This window comes from Syngnathus scovelli, chromosome 14, assembly GCF_024217435.2.
Source record: "Syngnathus scovelli strain Florida chromosome 14, RoL_Ssco_1.2, whole genome shotgun sequence".
NCBI lineage: Eukaryota > Metazoa > Chordata > Actinopteri > Syngnathiformes > Syngnathidae > Syngnathus > Syngnathus scovelli.
Window position 1 is genome coordinate 14,688,178 of NC_090860.1, and position 16,108 is coordinate 14,704,285.

The window sequence follows — 16,108 nt, forward strand, 5'->3', positions numbered from 1 at the left end:
CAGAACGTTTTCTCATGGAAAATAATGTCAATGCTGTTATTATTATTATGATCAATAAGGACAATTCCTTTATTTTGTGCTAGACTAAAACATTGGGTGTGATCAAATGATGGGAAAAAAAAATCATCATATCTGCTTATATTTCCAGGTACTTGAACTTGGATCTGATAAACAACCTGGAAGAGCTTTTTATTTGAGCTCACTGTTGTTTTTATGGGATAACCCTTTTGGAATCTCAGCTGACACTGTTTTATTGCCTGGGTGTTAAATGCAGTGGTCAACATACAAAAGAGCAGAAGCATTTAAAAAAAAAAAAAAACCCTATGCCGCATCCGCTCTTCTGTTTCGGTCTGACCACAGAACCTCATCCACATCGCAATCAATATTTTCCCTGGCCATGCAGTGCGGGAAATACCGCCGAGCATGGCAAATCCAGTCAACAAAAGCTTCAGCTCCTATATCTCCACATGCTTCTTCCATGGCTTGGAGAAGGGTACTACGTGCTTGTGGATTTCGCTCATACACTTTCCATCTCCAGGCCAAAAAAAATTCATCAACAGGATTGAGAAACGGAGAATACGGAGGGAGATTCACCACTACAAAGCGTGCGTGGGCGCTGAACCATTTACGTACGGCGGCGGCCCGGTGGAAGCTGACGTTGTCCCAAATGACAACGTACCTGAGCTGTTCGGGCCCATCTACCCCATTTGGTGGAATGAGTTTCTCGTGCAGGTCGTCCAGGAATGTGATCAGATGGGCGGTGTTGTAGGGACCGAAGGCAGCGTGACGATGGATGACGCCGTGGTGGGTGATGGCCGCGCACATTGTGATGTTCCATCGGTGGCGGCCGGGCTCTTTGTGCCAACCACTCCCTCTCCCCCTTCCTCGTTTTGTCAAGTTGAATCCAACTTCATCAATGAAGACGAACCGGTGCTCCACGTCAGCCACCTGTAGCTCAAGGACTTGCTGAAACAATATCAGAAATGGAGCGCTCAGTCACTGTCAAGCACAATCATGATTACAACACCGATGATAGGTATTTGTGGTGGACGCTATCGGACTTACGTGCACATAGTTATATCGCAATTCTTTGACTCTTGCTGAATTGTGTTGAAATGGCACCCTGTAGACCTGCTTCTTCCACAGATTATTTCGACGCAAGGCACGGTCCAGTGTTGAGAAGCTCACCCTATGAATATTTTGAAATATATCATTGTTTTCTACGACTCTTCTCTGCATTTGCTGTAATGTTATGGCGTTATTTTCCAGGACCATGTTCCTGATTGCAGTTTCCTGTTCTGGAGACAGAAGACGTTCCCGACCACCTCGGGTTGCCAATCTTTCAGTTCTGCGATACAAATTGTAAAATACTGCATACAAAGGAGTAAAACTGTTCTGAGCTAGTACATATTTGATTTACCCTCAGTCCACAATACCCATGATGATACTGCAGTTTTCTTACCTATTGTCATTTTGGAACGCCCGGATGATGGACGCTACGGTATACCTGCTCATATTGGGCTGGACTTTTTTGCCAGCCTCCGTCATTGTGAGACCGCGGTTGACCACATGGTCAACCAAAGCGGCTCGCACCTCATCGGAGATTTCGATCCTTGGCCTCCCTCGTCCTCTCGCTCCTCTGGCTTTGCCTTTGTTTCCACTGTTGGCATCCATTGCTCCTAAACGGAAGAGCTCACCTGTTGCTTTGGATGCTCAAATTGTGAATTGTATAAAAAAAAAAACAACAACAACGGGGCAATAGGAGTTTGCCCATGTGATAACATTTAAACATGGAATTTTGATGCCAAATGCAGAGAATTGTATTTCATGTTTGGAAAATATAAAAAGTGTATTTTTAGAACTGCAATTTGAGTGTAAAGCAGGAATTGTGCTTGTAGTTTAGCAGAATGGGCTGTGTTGCGGTCATTGATTCTCAAGTAGGTACCAGTGGAAACAATTGAGGAAAAAAAACTCCTACATAATCAATGAAGTTGACTTGAAATCCACGACTATGTCGCCCCCTTGTGACCATACACGCCTCATTTTCAGACGGGAATTGCAGACATGGGGATTGATAGTGTCATTCGTACGAATAGGTGCACGCTTTTAAACCACTTTATATAGATTAAAAAGGCGTTATAGTGAGTGTCTGTGGTTATATCATTTTTTTTTTTTCATAAGAGGTAGGTTTCACCGTCAAGAAAACAAACATGACGCCTTGTTGGAACAATTTGTTGCGCAAAGCCAACGTGGCGCACACGACGCCTTTAATTGTTCGCCCACGTCGTGTTCATCACAGAGCTGATGCTGCTGACGATGTGCCACGTCGATGGCTATAAGTGTGCGTGTGCGTGTGCGCGCACAAAAACAAGCAACTGGCCGTAGCGTACGTGCGTCTCTCTCTCTCTCTGGCTGTCTGTCTGTCTGTCTGTCTGTCTCCAAACACTGACAATTAATTCACTTCTTGCAAGTGCTGGAGTTGTGAAGAAAGAAGACGCAAACATGTCAGACACTATTGAACAAGTGTAAGTCAATGGATGTTAAATTGTGCTCTCATTTGATGAATTAGAAGGAAATTGACTCCGATTTAAACGGATTTTTTTTTTTTTTTTGGAGTGCAGCATCATAGAACGATAACGTGCTTGAAGAATATGATAGCTTACATATTTGCATTTATGAATATTCATAACTAAGGCTCTTAAACTGAAAACGTTCCACACCTCAAACCTAAATATTGAAGAAAGTAAAAGTTTTAGGTCATGTGTGCATCATGATTAGTATGCAGTGTTATGAAAAGGAATTCATATTATATGTCATATCAATAACCCTGCCATCAAGGAGCTTGGTGAAGTTTCTTGATCAAACTTTTTGTATCACTGCAATAACAGTCTTTGAGACAAGTGTTAAAAGAAGTATATTGTTTTCCTACACAGTAAATCTCCTGTAGAAAGGCCCAAAGTTGTCAATAGCAGGTTGAGGTCAGTTGAGGCCCAGGGGCTGTGTCGTTATTCTTTCATCTTTACTGGCTAGCCACACACACTGTGGAATGCTTCCTTCCATGTGTGCACCGCCCGACGGAGCATTGTCCGGCAACAAATAGTGCGCTGTAAAAGTTGCACTCACTTCTTGAAAAGTGGCAGGCAGGCTTTGTGAACAAAACTTCATCGTCTGGCATCCAATTTAAAGTGCAGCTCTGTGCCCGTTCCATGGGCCTCCATCTGGTCCATCAAGAAGCACTCATCTGAGCAGTCCATAAAACCTCTGAAAATATTGGAGCTGGGTTGCAATTCCATCATATGAAACCACTGAAGCGAAGTGGAGGGAGGGATTTAGCTTTGATTTGTATTCAATCTTTGGCTGTTTTTTTTCTTTGCTGGCATGATGGTTTTGTAATCGCCTTGAATTAAGACGGTTAAATGACTATATTTACCCTCACTGAGCTGAACTTACACACTTTGATGTTGGGTTTGCGATTTCTTTCTGTGCCTTGTTTTGAGTTTGAATGTGTCTTTTAGCTGTCAAAAAATGGCCAACCTTCAGCTCAAGGGGCTGACGGCAGAGGACGAGTTCCCTGATCTCACTAAACACAACAACCACATGGCCAAGTTCTTAACCATGGACATGTACAAAACACTGAGGGAGCGGACCACTCCCAATGGCTTTACTATAGACCGGGTCATCCAGACAGGCGTGGATAATCCAGGTAAATCACTTGCCGCCGCCATTTAATACATGCTATGCTGATGTGGCATTCTTTGACTTGCTTAGGTCACCCCTTCATCATGACGGTCGGCTGTGTGGCTGGAGACGAGGAGTCATACGAGGTCTTCAAAGAGCTGCTTGACCTTGTGATCGAGGACAGACACGGAGGATACAAACCAACAGACATGCATAAGACCGACCTCAACCCGGACAACCTGGTGGTACGAGGATCACGTGACGCATCCGCTGGCCGTTTCCACTTTGACCAAAACTGTGTCGCTTCAAGGGGGGCGACGATCTCGACCCAGAGTACGTTTTGAGCTCCCGAGTGCGAACGGGCCGCAGCATCCGCGGCTTCTGCCTGCCGCCGCTCTGCAGGCGTGGCGAGAGACGTGCTGTGGAGAAGCTCTCCATTGAAGGTACACAAAAGCAGAATGGAAAGTTGGTCGGAAAATAAACACCCTCTGTGTGCAGTCTTGGGTTCCCTAACCGGAGACCTACAGGGGAAGTACTATTCCTTGAGAAACCTGTCAGATGGCGAGCAGCAGCAGCTGATTGACGACCACTTGCTTTTTGACAAACCCGTGTCCCCTCTGCTGCTGGCATCAAGAATGGCCCGGGACTGGCCCAGCGCCAGAGGCATCTGGTGAGAAAGACTCTCGGAAGGGGCGTGATGGAAATGGAAAGAAAGATGCTGACATTTGCTGACTTTCAAGGTATAATGAAAACAAGACATTTTTGGTGTGGGTGAACGAAGAAGACCATCTACGAGTCATCTCCATGCAGAAGGGTGGCAACTTGAAGGAAGTGTTTACTCGCTTCTGCACCGGACTCACAGAGGTTTGTTTGTTTAACCCTGACCGCCTGCTCGCCCGCCTTCACGCGCCGATGATCTGAAAGTCTGGTGTAAATGGTGATGTGCCCGTGTCCTTTTTAGATTGAATCTTTGTTTAAGAACAAAGGCTTTTCTTTCATGTGGAACGAGCACCTGGGCTACATCCTGACCTGCCCGTCCAACCTGGGCACGGGTCTGCGCGCCGGTGTGCACGTGAAGCTGCCAAACATGAGCAAACATCCAGAGTTTGAAGAGGTCCTTAAAAGGCTGAGGCTGCAGAAGCGTGGAACAGGTATCTGTCTAGCTTTCTGCCGTCGTCATTTCAAGTTAGTCCCGGAACTGAAGTTGTGTTCACATTATTTCATCCACTAGGTGGCGTGGACACGGATGCCGTGGATGGAGTCTTTGACATCTCAAACTCTGACAGACTGGGCTTCTCTGAGGTGGAGCTGGTGCAGATGGTCGTTGATGGCATCAAGCTGCTGGTGGAGATGGAAAAGAAACTGGCGGCGGGGGAGTCCATCGACGATCTCATGCCCACCCAAAAGTAGAAGCAAGACCAGCCCTTAGAAACAAATTGAATGAAATGTCCCACACCACCTATCATGTTCAAAATACGCTACAATAAAACGGTTTTTCATTGTTTCACTTGGAATAAAAGGCAAAAGTTCACATGGAGTCAAATTAAAGCTTTTAAATAACACTCTTTCAACTTAACTCAGCACTGCATGTTTGAAGAGGAAATTGGAGCATCGCCTCTGAATAACATAGCTAACCCAGTTCATCCTCACGTTCTGCAGGAGCCTGATCATTGAATCAGGTGTGTTTAACAAGGGAGGGAAACTTGGAAGACATGGAGGAATGCGGCCCTCGAGGACTGGACTTGGCCACCCCTGCAGCTTACACTGAGTGCCAAAAGCCCCAATGACCGTGAGCAGCAGGCGGGGGGCCCCATTTCAACCCCTTACACTGAGTGCCAAGCAGGGAAGAAATGGGTACCATTGTTATAATGGTCACTGGTATGACCCGGCCGGGGGTTGAACCCCCGACCTCCCAATCTCAGGGCGGACACTCTCCTCTCAGGCCACTGAGCTGGTAAACACTTGGATCGTAGTATAACACTTATAGTCGTTTTTAAATAACGTGTATATATACGCCTAAATATTGCTAGCCAATATATCTACTGCAATTTCACATTAGATTGCTGGTTTGAAATTTGCTTTTAATATTATTTTTAATAAACATTTATGTTAAAACTTGTCTGGCGTCTTATTCCTTGATTTTCGACAAATAAAACAAAAATCTGACATTTGGTTAACTGCTTTATATGACAATATGTGTAGGTACACTACACGAGGTTAAAAAAAAAAGAGAATAAATAAATGAAGGGTTAATTGCACAACAAAAGCACTTCCTCGCACTTGGGATCGAACCAAGCTCGAGTCACTAACCAGTCGGCTATTTCGACCGGCAGCTACAATAAAACCATACATGTTCCATGCACTGAGAGCAAGGCTTCCATAGGGTAGTGGTTAGTGCTCTGGGCTTTCACCCCAGCAACCCGGGTTCGAATCTCAGTGGGACCAAAACATTTTTCACTGATCTAGTCTTCTTGTGAGCTGCTCCATAAAACCATACATGTTCCAAGACCTGAGAGCTAGGCTTCCATAGGGTAGTGGTTAGTGCGCTGGGCTTTCACCCCAGCGACCTGGGTTCGGATCTCAGTGGGACCAAAAAGTTTTTAACTGATCTAGTCGCTTGTGAGCTGATCCATAAAACCATACATGTTCCAAGACCTGAGAGCAAGGCTTCCATAGGGTAGTGGTTAGTGATCTGGGCTTTCACCCCAGCGACCAGGGCTCGAATCTCAGTGGGACCAAAGAATTTTTCACTGATCTAGTCTTCTTGTGAGCTGCTCCATAAAACCATACATGTTTGTCCACTGAGAGCTAGGCTTCCATAGGATAGTGGTTAGTGCGCTGGGCTCTCACCCCAGCGACCCGGGTTCGGATCTCAGTGCGACCAAAAAGTTTTTAACTGATCTAGTCGCTTGTGAGCTGATCCATAAAACCATACATGTTCCATGTACTGACAGCAAGGCTTCCATAGCATAGTGGTTAGTGCGCTGGGCTCTCACCCCAGCGACCCGGGTTCGGATCTCAGTGCGACCAAAAAGTTTTTAACTGATCTAGTCGCTTGTGAGCTGATCCATAAAACCATACATGTTCCATGTACTGACAGCAAGGCTCCCATAGGGTAATGGTTAGTGCTCTGGGCTTTCACCCCACCGACCAGGGTTCGAATCTCAGTGGGACCAAAAAATTTTTCACTTATCTAGTCGCTTGTGAGCTGCTCCATAAAACCATACATGTTCCATGTACTGACAGCAAGGCTTCCATAGGGTAGTGGTTAGTGCTCTGGGCTTTCACCCCAGCGACCCGGGTTCGAATCTCAGTGGGACCAATAAAATTTTCACTGATCTAGTCGCTTGTGAGCTGCTCCATAAAACCATACGTGTTCCATGTACTGACAGCAAGGCTTCCATAGGGTAGTGGTTAGTGCTCTGGGCTTTCACCCCAGCAACCCGGGTTCGAATCTCAGTGGGACCAAAATATTTTTCACTGATCTAGTCTTCTTGTGAGCTGCTCCATAAAACCATACATGTTCCAAGACCTGAGAGCTAGGCTTCCATAGGGTAGTGGTTAGTGCGCTGGGCTTTCACCCCAGCGACCCGGGTTCGGATCTCAGTGGGACCAAAAAGTTTTTAACTGATCTAGTCGCTTGTGAGCTGATCCATAAAACCATACATGTTCCAAGACCTGAGAGCAAGGCTTCCATAGGGTAGTGGTTAGTGATCTGGGCTTTCACCCCAGCGACCAGGGCTCGAATCTCAGTGGGACCAAAGAATTTTTCACTGATCTAGTCTTCTTGTGAGCTGCTCCATAAAACCATACATGTTTGTCCACTGAGAGCTAGGCTTCCATAAGATAGTGGTTAGTGCGCTGGGCTCTCACCCCAGCGACCCGGGTTCGGATCTCAGTGCGACCAAAAAGTTTTTAACTGATCTAGTCGCTTGTGAGCTGATCCATAAAACCATACATGTTCCATGTACTGACAGCAAGGCTTCCATAGGGTAGTGGTTAGTGCTCTGGGCTTTCACCCCAGCGACCAGGGTTCGAATCTCAGTGGGACCAAAAAATTTTTCACTGATCTAGTCGCTTGTGAGCTGCTCCATAAAACCATACATGTTCCATGTACTGACAGCAAGGCTTCCATAGGGTAGTGGTTAGTGCTCTGGGCTTTCACCCCAGCGACCCGGGTTCGAATCTCAGTGGGACCAAAAAAATTTTCACTGATCTAGTCGCTTCACCACTTTCACCCCTCACTATCCGCAGTAATACTATTCTCTCCACAGACACCTTCAAGTTCCTGGGAACCACAATCTCTCGGGACCTGAAATGGACCGGCCACATAGACTCTGTCCGGAAGAAGGCCCAGCAGAGGCTGTACTTCCTGAGACAGCTCAAGAAGTTCAACCTGCCACGGGAGCTGCTGAAGACCTTCTACACTGCCATCATCCAGTCTGTCCTCTGCACCTCCATCACTGTCTGGTTTGGATCGGCCTCCAAACAAGACAAGCACAGACTGCAACGGACAATAAGGACTGCAGAAAAGATAATTGGAATCAACCTCCCATCTATCCAAGACTTGTACCTGTCCAGGACCAGGAAACGTGCAAGTAACATCTCAACAGACCCTTCGCACCCAGGTTGCAGCCTGTTTGAACTACTCCCCTCCGGACGCCGTTATAGAGCTCTGTACACTAAAACCAGCAGACACAGAGACAGCTTCTTCCCCCAGGCTGTCGCTCTGATGAACTCACACCACTCTTAGAGTCTCAGAGTCATTACTGTGCAATAACATCCCGCTTGCCACACCTTTTTTGTCTACACTGTTTGTACTATGTGTCCTCTCTGCATCCATTGCAGCCTGGTCATCCTAGAAGAGGGACCCTCCCATCTGTGGTCTCTTCTCAAGGTTTCTCATTTCCCCTAGCTGGAGTTTTGAGTTTTTCCTTGCCCTCTTGGGAGTTTAAGATCAGGGGGTGTTTGAGAATATCTTTCGTTCTTCACATGTCCTGAGTGTTGTTGTTAGTCACCTAAATGTTGAACAGAGGCTGTGATTTACCGAAGTCAAATTCCTTGTTTGGCACGCTCAAACATGGCGAATAAAAAACTCTTGAACTCTTGAATCTTGAATCTTGTGAGCTGCTCCATAAAACCATACATGTTCCATGTACTGACAGCAAGGCTTCCATAGGGTAGTGGTTAGTGCTCTGGGCTTTCACCCCAGCGACCCGGGTTCGAATCTCAGTGGGACCAAAAAATTTTTCACTGATCTAGTCGCTTGTGAGCTGATCCATAAAACCATACATGTTCCATGTACTGACAGCAAGGCTTCCATAGGGTAGTGGTTAGTGCTCTGGGCTTTCACCCCAGCGACCTGGGTTCGAATCTCAGTGGGACCAAAAAAATTGCAACACAGTTGCTAAAGTAACCATATAACACTTCCTTCGGTTAGGGTTAGAGGTAGGGCTAGGCTTAGGGTTACAGTTAGAGGTAGGGTTAGGGTTACAGTTAGAGGTAGGGTTAGGGTTAGAGTTAGTGTGAGGGTTAGGGTTAGAGTTAGTGCGAGGGCTAGGGTTAGAGGTAGGGTTAGGGTTAGAGTTAGTGCAAGGGTTAGGGTTAGGGCTAGGGTTAGAGGTAGGGTTAGAGTTAGTGCGAGGGTTAGGGTTAGAGCTAGGGTTAGAGCTAAGGTTAGTGTTAGTGCGAAGGTTAGGGCTAGGGTTAGGGTTAGAGGTAGGGTTAGAGGTAGGGTTAGGGTTAGGGTTAGAGCTAGGGTTAGAGGTAGGGTTAGGGTTAGAGGTAGGGTTAGGGTTAGAGGTAGGGTTAGAGCTAGAGTTAGTGCGAGGGTTAGGGCTAGGGTTAGGGTTAGGGTTAGAGGTAGGGTTAGGGTTAGAGCTAGGGCTAGGGTTAGGGTTAGGGTTAGAGGTAGGGTTAGAGTTAGTGCGAGGGTTAGGGTTAGAGCTAGGGTTAGAGCTAAGGTTAGTGTTAGTGCGAGGGTTAGGGTTAGAGCTAGGGTTAGAGTTAGGGTTAGGGTTAGGGCTAGGGTTAGAGTTAGGGTTAGGGTTAGAGCTAGGGTTAGGGTTAGGGTTAGGGTTAGGGTTAGAGCTAGGGTTAGGGTTAGAGCTAGGGTTAGGGTTAGGGTTAGAGCTAGGGTTAGAGGTAGGGTTAGAGGTAGGGTTAGGGTTAGAGGTAGGGTTAGAGCTAGGGTTAGAGTTAGTGCGAGGGTTAGGGCTAGGGTTATAGGTAGGGTTAGGGTTAGAGCTAGGGTTAGGGTTAGAGGTAGGGTTAGAGGTAGGGTTAGGGTTAGAGTTAGGGCTAGGGTTAGGGTTAGGGTTAGCGGTAGGGTTAGAGTTAGTGCGAGGGTTAGGGTTAGAGCTAGGGTTAGAGGTAGGGTTAGGGTTAGGGCTAGGGTTAGAGGTAGGGTTAGGGTTAGAGCTAGGGTTAGGGTTAGGGTTAGGGTTAGGGTTAGGGTTAGAGCTAGGGTTAGTTAGTGCGAGGGTTAGGGCTAGGGTTAGAGGTAGGGTTAGGGTTAGAGGTAGGGTTAGGGTTAGAGCTGGGGTTAGGGCTAGGTTTAGGGTTAGGGTTAGAGCTAGGGTTAGAGTTAGTGCGAGGGTTAGGGTTAGAGCTAGGGTTAGGGTTAGGGTTAGAGGTAGGGTTAGGGTTGGGGTTAGAGGTAGGGTTAGGGTTAGAGGTAGGGTTAGAGGTAGGGTTAGGGTTAGAGATAGGGTTAGAGCTAGGGCTAGGGTTAGGGTTAGGGTTAGAGGTAGGGTTAGAGTTAGTGCGAGGGTTAGGGTTAGAGCTAGGGTTAGAGCTAAGGTTAGTGTTAGTGCGAGGGTTAGGGTTAGAGGTAGGGTTAGCGGTAGGGTTAGGGTTAGGGTTAGGGTTAGGGTTAGGGTTAGGGCTAGGGTTAGAGTTAGGGTTAGGGTTAGGGTTAGGGTTAGGGTTAGGGTTAGGGCTAGGGTTAGAGTTAGGGTTAGGGTTAGAGCTAGGGTTAGGGTTAGGGTTAGGCCTAGGGTTAGAGGTAGGGTTAGGGTTAGAGCTAGGGTTAGGGTTAGGGTTAGGGTTAGAGCTAGGGTTAGAGGTAGGGTTAGAGGTAGGGTTAGGGTTAGAGGTAGGGTTAGAGCTAGGGTTAGAGTTAGTGCGAGGGTTAGGGCTAGGGTTATAGGTAGGGTTAGGGTTAGAGCTAGGGTTAGGGTTAGAGGTAGGGTTAGGGTTAGAGCTAGGGTTAGGGCTAGGGTTAGGGTTAGGGTTAGCGGTAGGGTTAGAGTTAGTGCGAGGGTTAGGGTTAGAGCTAGGATTAGAGCTAAGGTTAGTGTTAGTGCGAGGGTTAGGGTTAGAGCTAGGGTTAGAGTTAGGGTTAGGGTTAGGGCTAGGGTTAGAGGTAGGGTTAGGGTTAGAGCTAGGGTTAGGGTTAGGGTTAGAGGTAGGGTTAGGGTTAGGGTTAGGGCTAGGGTTAGAGGTAGGGTTAGGGTTAGAGCTAGGGTTAGGGTTAGAGGTAGGGTTAGGGTTAGAGCTAGGGTTAGTTAGTGCGAGGGTTAGGGCTAGGGTTAGAGGTAGGGTTAGGGTTAGAGGTAGGGTTAGGGTTAGAGCTGGGGTTAGGGCTAGGTTTAGGGTTAGGGTTAGAGCTAGGGTTAGAGTTAGTGCGAGGGTTAGGGTTAGAGCTAGGGTTAGGGTTAGGGTTAGAGGTAGGGTTAGGGTTGGGGTTAGAGGTAGGGTTAGGGTTAGAGGTAGGGTTAGAGGTAGGGTTAGGGTTAGAGCTAGGGTTAGAGTTAGTGCGAGGGTTAGGGCTAGGGTTAGGGTTAGGGTTAAAGCTAGGGTTAGAGGTAGGGTTAGGGTTAGAGCTAGGGTTAGGGTTAGAGGTAGGGTTAGGGTTAGCGTTAGGGTTAGGGTTAGGGTTAGGGTTAGGGTTAGGGTTAGGGTTAGAGGTAGGGTTAGAGGTAGGGTTAGGGTTAGAGCTAGGGTTAGGGCTAGGGTTAGGGTTAGGGTTAGAGGTAGGGTTAGAGTTAGTGCGCGGGTTAGAGCTAGGGTTAGAGCTAAGGTTAGAGTTAGTGCGAGGGTTAGGGTTAGAGCTAGGGTTAGAGTTAGTGGGAGGGTTAGAGTTAGAGCTAGGGTTAGGGTTAGAGCTAGGGTTAGGGTTCGTTTTTTTTAAACTATCATGTATGGTAGTTTGGAATTTTTTTTCCAAAAAAAATATACATGGTAGTTTTTTTTTTAAACTACCATGTATGGTAGTTTGGTAGTTTTTTTTTTTTTTTTTTTTTTTTTGGGAAGAAAAAAGAAAAAAAAAAAAACTACCATACATGGTAGTTTTTTTTTTTAAACTACCATGTATGGTAGTTTGGTATTTTTTTTTTTTTTTTGGGAAAAAAAAAAAAAAAAAAAAAAAAAAAAAAAAAATCAAACTACCATACATGGTAGTTTTTTTTTTTTAAACTACCATGTATGGTAGTTTGGTAGTTTTTTTTTTTGGGGAAGAAAAAAAAAAAAAAAAAAAAAAAAAAAAAAAAAACCAAACAAACTACCATACATGGTAGTTTTTTTTTTAAACTACCATGTATGGTAGTTTGGTAGTTTTTTTTTTTTTTGAGAAAAAAAAAAAAAAAAAAAAAAACCTACCAAACTACCGTACATGGTAGTTTAAAAAAAAACGAACCCTAATCCTAACCCTAGCTCTAACTCTAACCCTAGCTCTAACCCTACCCCTAACCCTAGCTCTAACCCTAACCCTAGCTCTAACCCCAACCCAAGTTCTAACCCTAGCTCTAACCCTAGCTCTAACCCTAACCCTACCTCTAACCCTAACCCTAGCTCTAACCCTAACCCTACCTCTAACCCCAGCCCTAACCCTCGCACTAACTCTAACCCTACCTCTAACCCTAACCCTACCTCTAACCCTAACCCTAGCTCCAACCCTAACCCTACCTCTAACCCTAACCCTACCTCTAACCCTAACCCTAGCTCCAACCCTAACCCTACCTCTAACCCTAGCCCTAACCCTAACCCTAACCCTACCTCTAACCCTAGCTCTAACCCTACCTCTAACCCTAACCCTACCTCTAACCCTCGCACTAACTCTAACCCTAACCCTACCTCTAACCCTAACCCTAGCTCTAACTCTAACCCTAGCTCTAGCTCTAACCCTACCTCTAACCCTAACCCTATCTCTAACCCTAACCCTAGCTCTAACCCTACCTCTAACCCTAGCCCTAACCCTCGCACTAACTCTAACCCTACCGCTAACCCTACCTCTAACCCTAACCCTACCGCTAACCCTACCTCTAACCCTACCTCTAACCCTAACCCTAGCTCTAACCCTAGCCCTAACCCTCGCACTAACTCTAACCCTAGCTCTAACCCTAACCCTACCGCTAACCCTACCGCTAACCCTACCTCTAACCCTACCTCTAACCCTAACCCTAGCTCTAACCCTAACCCTAGCCCTAACCCTCGCACTAACTCTAACCCTAGCTCTAACCCTATCTCTGACCCTAACCCTAACCCTACCTCTAACCCCAACCCTAGCTCTAACCCCAACCCTAACCCTAGCTCTAACCCTAACCCTCGCACTAACCCTAGCTCTAACCCTAACCCTCGCACTAACTCTAGCTCTAACCCTAACCCTAGCCCTAACCCCAGCTCTAACCCTAACCCTACCTCTAACCCTAGCCCTAACCCTCGCACTAACTATAACCCTAGCTCTAACCCTACCTCTAACCCTAACCCTAGCTCTAACCCTAACCCTACCTCTAACCCTAACCCTAGCTCTAACCCTAACCCTAGCTCTAACCCCAACCCAAGTTCTAACCCTAGCTCTAACCCTAACCCTCGCACTAACTCTAACCCTAGCTTTAACCCTAACCCTACCTCTAACCCTAGCCCTAACCCTAGCTCTAACCCTAACCCTACCTCTAACCCTAGCCCTAACCCTCGCACTAACTCTAACCCTAGCTCTAACCCTAACTCTAACCCTAACCCTAGCCCTAACCCTCGCACTAACTCTAACCCTAGCGCTAACCCTATCCCTAACCCTACCTCTAACCCTACCTCTAACCCTAACCCTACCTCTAACCCCAACCCTAGCTCTAACCCCAACCCTAACCCTAGCTCTAACCCTAACCCTCGCACTAACTCTAGCTCTAACCCTAACCCTAGCCCTAACCCCAGCTCTAACCCTAACCCTACCTCTAACCCTAGCCCTAACCCTCGCACTAACTCTAACCCTAGCTCTAACCCTACCTCTAACCCTAACCCTAGCTCTAACCCTAACCCTACCTCTAACCCTAACCCTAGCTCTAACCCTAACCCTAGCTCTAACCCCAACCCAAGTTCTAACCCTAGCTCTAACCCTCGCACTAACTCTAACCCTAGCTTTAACCCTAACCCTACCTCTAACCCTAGCCCTAACCCTAGCTCTAACCCTAACCCTACCTCTAACCCTAGCCCTAACCCTCGCACTAACTCTAACCCTAGCTCTAACCCTACCTCTAACCCTAACCCTAGCTCCAACCCTAACCCTACCTCTAACCCTAGCCCTAACCCTAACCCTACTTCTAACCCTAGCTCTAACCCTACCTCTAACCCTAACCCTACCTCTAACCCTCGCACTAACTCTAACCCTAACCCTACCTCTAACCCTACCTCTAACCCTAACCCTAGCTCTAACTCTAACCCTAGCTCTAGCTCTAACCCTACCTCTAACCCTAACCCTATCTCTAACCCTAACCCTAGCTCTAACCCCAACCCAAGTTCTAACCCTAGCTCTAACCCTAACCCTCGCACTAACTCTAACCCTAGCTCTAACCCTAACCCTACCTCTAACCCTACCTCTAACCCTAACCCTAGCTCTAACCCTACCTCTAACCCTAGCTCTAACCCTACCTCTAACCCTAGCCCTAACCCTCGCACTAACTCTAACCCTACCGCTAACCCTACCTCTAACCCTAACCCTACCGCTAACCCTACCTCTAACCCTAACCCTAGCTCTAACCCTAACCCTAACCCTAACCCTAGCCCTAACCCTCGCACTAACTCTAACCCTAGCTCTAACCCTATCTCTAACCCTAACCCTACCTCTAACCCTACCTCTAACCCTAACCCTACCTCTAACCCCAACCCTAGCTCTAACCCCAACCCTAACCCTAGCTCTAACCCTAACCCTCGCACTAACTCTAGCTCTAACCCTAACCCTAGCCCTAACCCCAGCTCTAGCCCTAACCCTACCTCTAACCCTAGCCCTAACCCTCGCACTAACTCTAACCCTAGCTCTAACCCTACCTCTAACCCTAACCCTACCTCTAACCCTAGCTCTAACCCTCGCACTAACTCTAACCCTAACCCTACCTCTAACCCTAGCTCTAACCCTAACCCTAGCTCTAACCCTAGCTCTAACCGTACCTCTAACTGTAACCCTACCTCTAACTGTAACCCTAACCCTACCCCTAGCTCTAACCCTACCTCTAACTGTAACTCTACCTCTAACTGTAACCCTAACCCTACCTCTAACCCTAGCTCTAACCCTAACCCTAGCTCTAACCCTAACCCTCGCACTAACTCTAACCCTAGCTCTAACCCTAGCCCTAACCCTCGCACTAACTCTAACCCTAACCCTACCTCTAACTGTAACCCTAACCCTACCCATAGCTCTAACCCTACCTCTAACTGTAACTCTACCTCTAACTGTAACCCTAACCCTACCTCTAACCCTAGCTCTAACCCTAACCCTCGCACTAACTCTAACCCTAACCCTAGCATTAACCCTAGCTCTACCTCTAACCCTAACCCTAGCCCTAACCCCAACCCTCGCACTAACTCTAACCCTAGCCCTACCTCTAACCCTAACCCTAGCTCGAAGGAAGTATTATATGGTTACAGTAGCAACTGTGTTGCAATTTTTTTGGTCCCGAACCCGGGTCGCTGGGGTGAAAGCCCAGAGCACTAACCACTACCCTCTGGAAGCCTTGCTGTCAGTATATGGAACATGTATGGTTTTATGGAGCAGCTCACAAGCGATTAGATCAGTGAAAAATGTTTTGGTCCCACTGAGATCCGAACCCGGGTCGCTGGGGTGAAAGCCCAGATCACTAACCACTACCCTATGGAAGCCTTGCTCTCAGGTCTTGGAACATGTATGGTTTTATGGAGCAGCTCACAAGCGACTAGATCAGTGAAAAAATTTTTTGGTCCCACTGAGATTCGAACCCGGGTCGCTGGGGTGAAAGCCCAGAGGACTAACCACTACCCTATGGAAGCCTTGCTCTCAGGTCTTGGAACATGTATGGTTTTATGGAGCAGCTCACAAGCGACTAGATCAGTGAAAAATGTTTTGGTCCCACTGAGATTCGAACCCAGGTTGCTGGGGTGAAAGCCCAGAGCACTAACCACTACCCTATGGAAGCCTTGCTCTCAGTGCATGGAACATGTATGGTTTTATGGAGCAGCTCACAAG

The 16,108-nt window shown here is 47.2% G+C and overlaps 2 protein-coding genes across 4 annotated transcripts; one reads left to right on the forward strand and one right to left on the reverse strand.

Annotated features, from left to right (window-relative positions):
• Nucleotides 1-45: 45 nt before the first annotated feature.
• On the reverse strand, nucleotides 46-3,461 carry LOC125981251 (uncharacterized). 3 transcript variants are annotated; one of them, XM_049741204.2, is made up of 4 exons: nucleotides 3,124-3,461; nucleotides 1,463-1,679; nucleotides 1,066-1,348; nucleotides 46-966 (listed from the first exon to the last, which is right to left on the reverse strand). In XM_049741204.2, exons 1-4 carry the CDS (start codon nucleotides 3,206-3,208, stop codon nucleotides 322-324), a joined length of 1,230 nt encoding a protein of 409 aa, XP_049597161.1. In that variant the 5' UTR covers nucleotides 3,209-3,461; the 3' UTR covers nucleotides 46-321. The 3 variants fall into 3 exon arrangements, with proteins under 3 accessions (XP_049597161.1, XP_049597162.1, XP_049597163.1); XM_049741205.2 differs by lacking the exon at nucleotides 3,124-3,461 and adding an exon at nucleotides 1,979-2,182; XM_049741206.2 differs by lacking the exon at nucleotides 3,124-3,461 and having other exon boundaries at nucleotides 1,463-2,182.
• On the forward strand, nucleotides 2,363-5,209 carry LOC125981252 (creatine kinase, testis isozyme-like). The gene is made up of 8 exons (XM_049741207.1): nucleotides 2,363-2,525; nucleotides 3,516-3,703; nucleotides 3,769-3,923; nucleotides 3,989-4,121; nucleotides 4,177-4,348; nucleotides 4,419-4,542; nucleotides 4,640-4,829; nucleotides 4,910-5,209. Exons 1-8 carry the CDS (start codon nucleotides 2,503-2,505, stop codon nucleotides 5,086-5,088), a joined length of 1,164 nt encoding a protein of 387 aa, XP_049597164.1. The 5' UTR covers nucleotides 2,363-2,502; the 3' UTR covers nucleotides 5,089-5,209.
• Nucleotides 5,210-16,108: the final 10,899 nt, after the last annotated feature.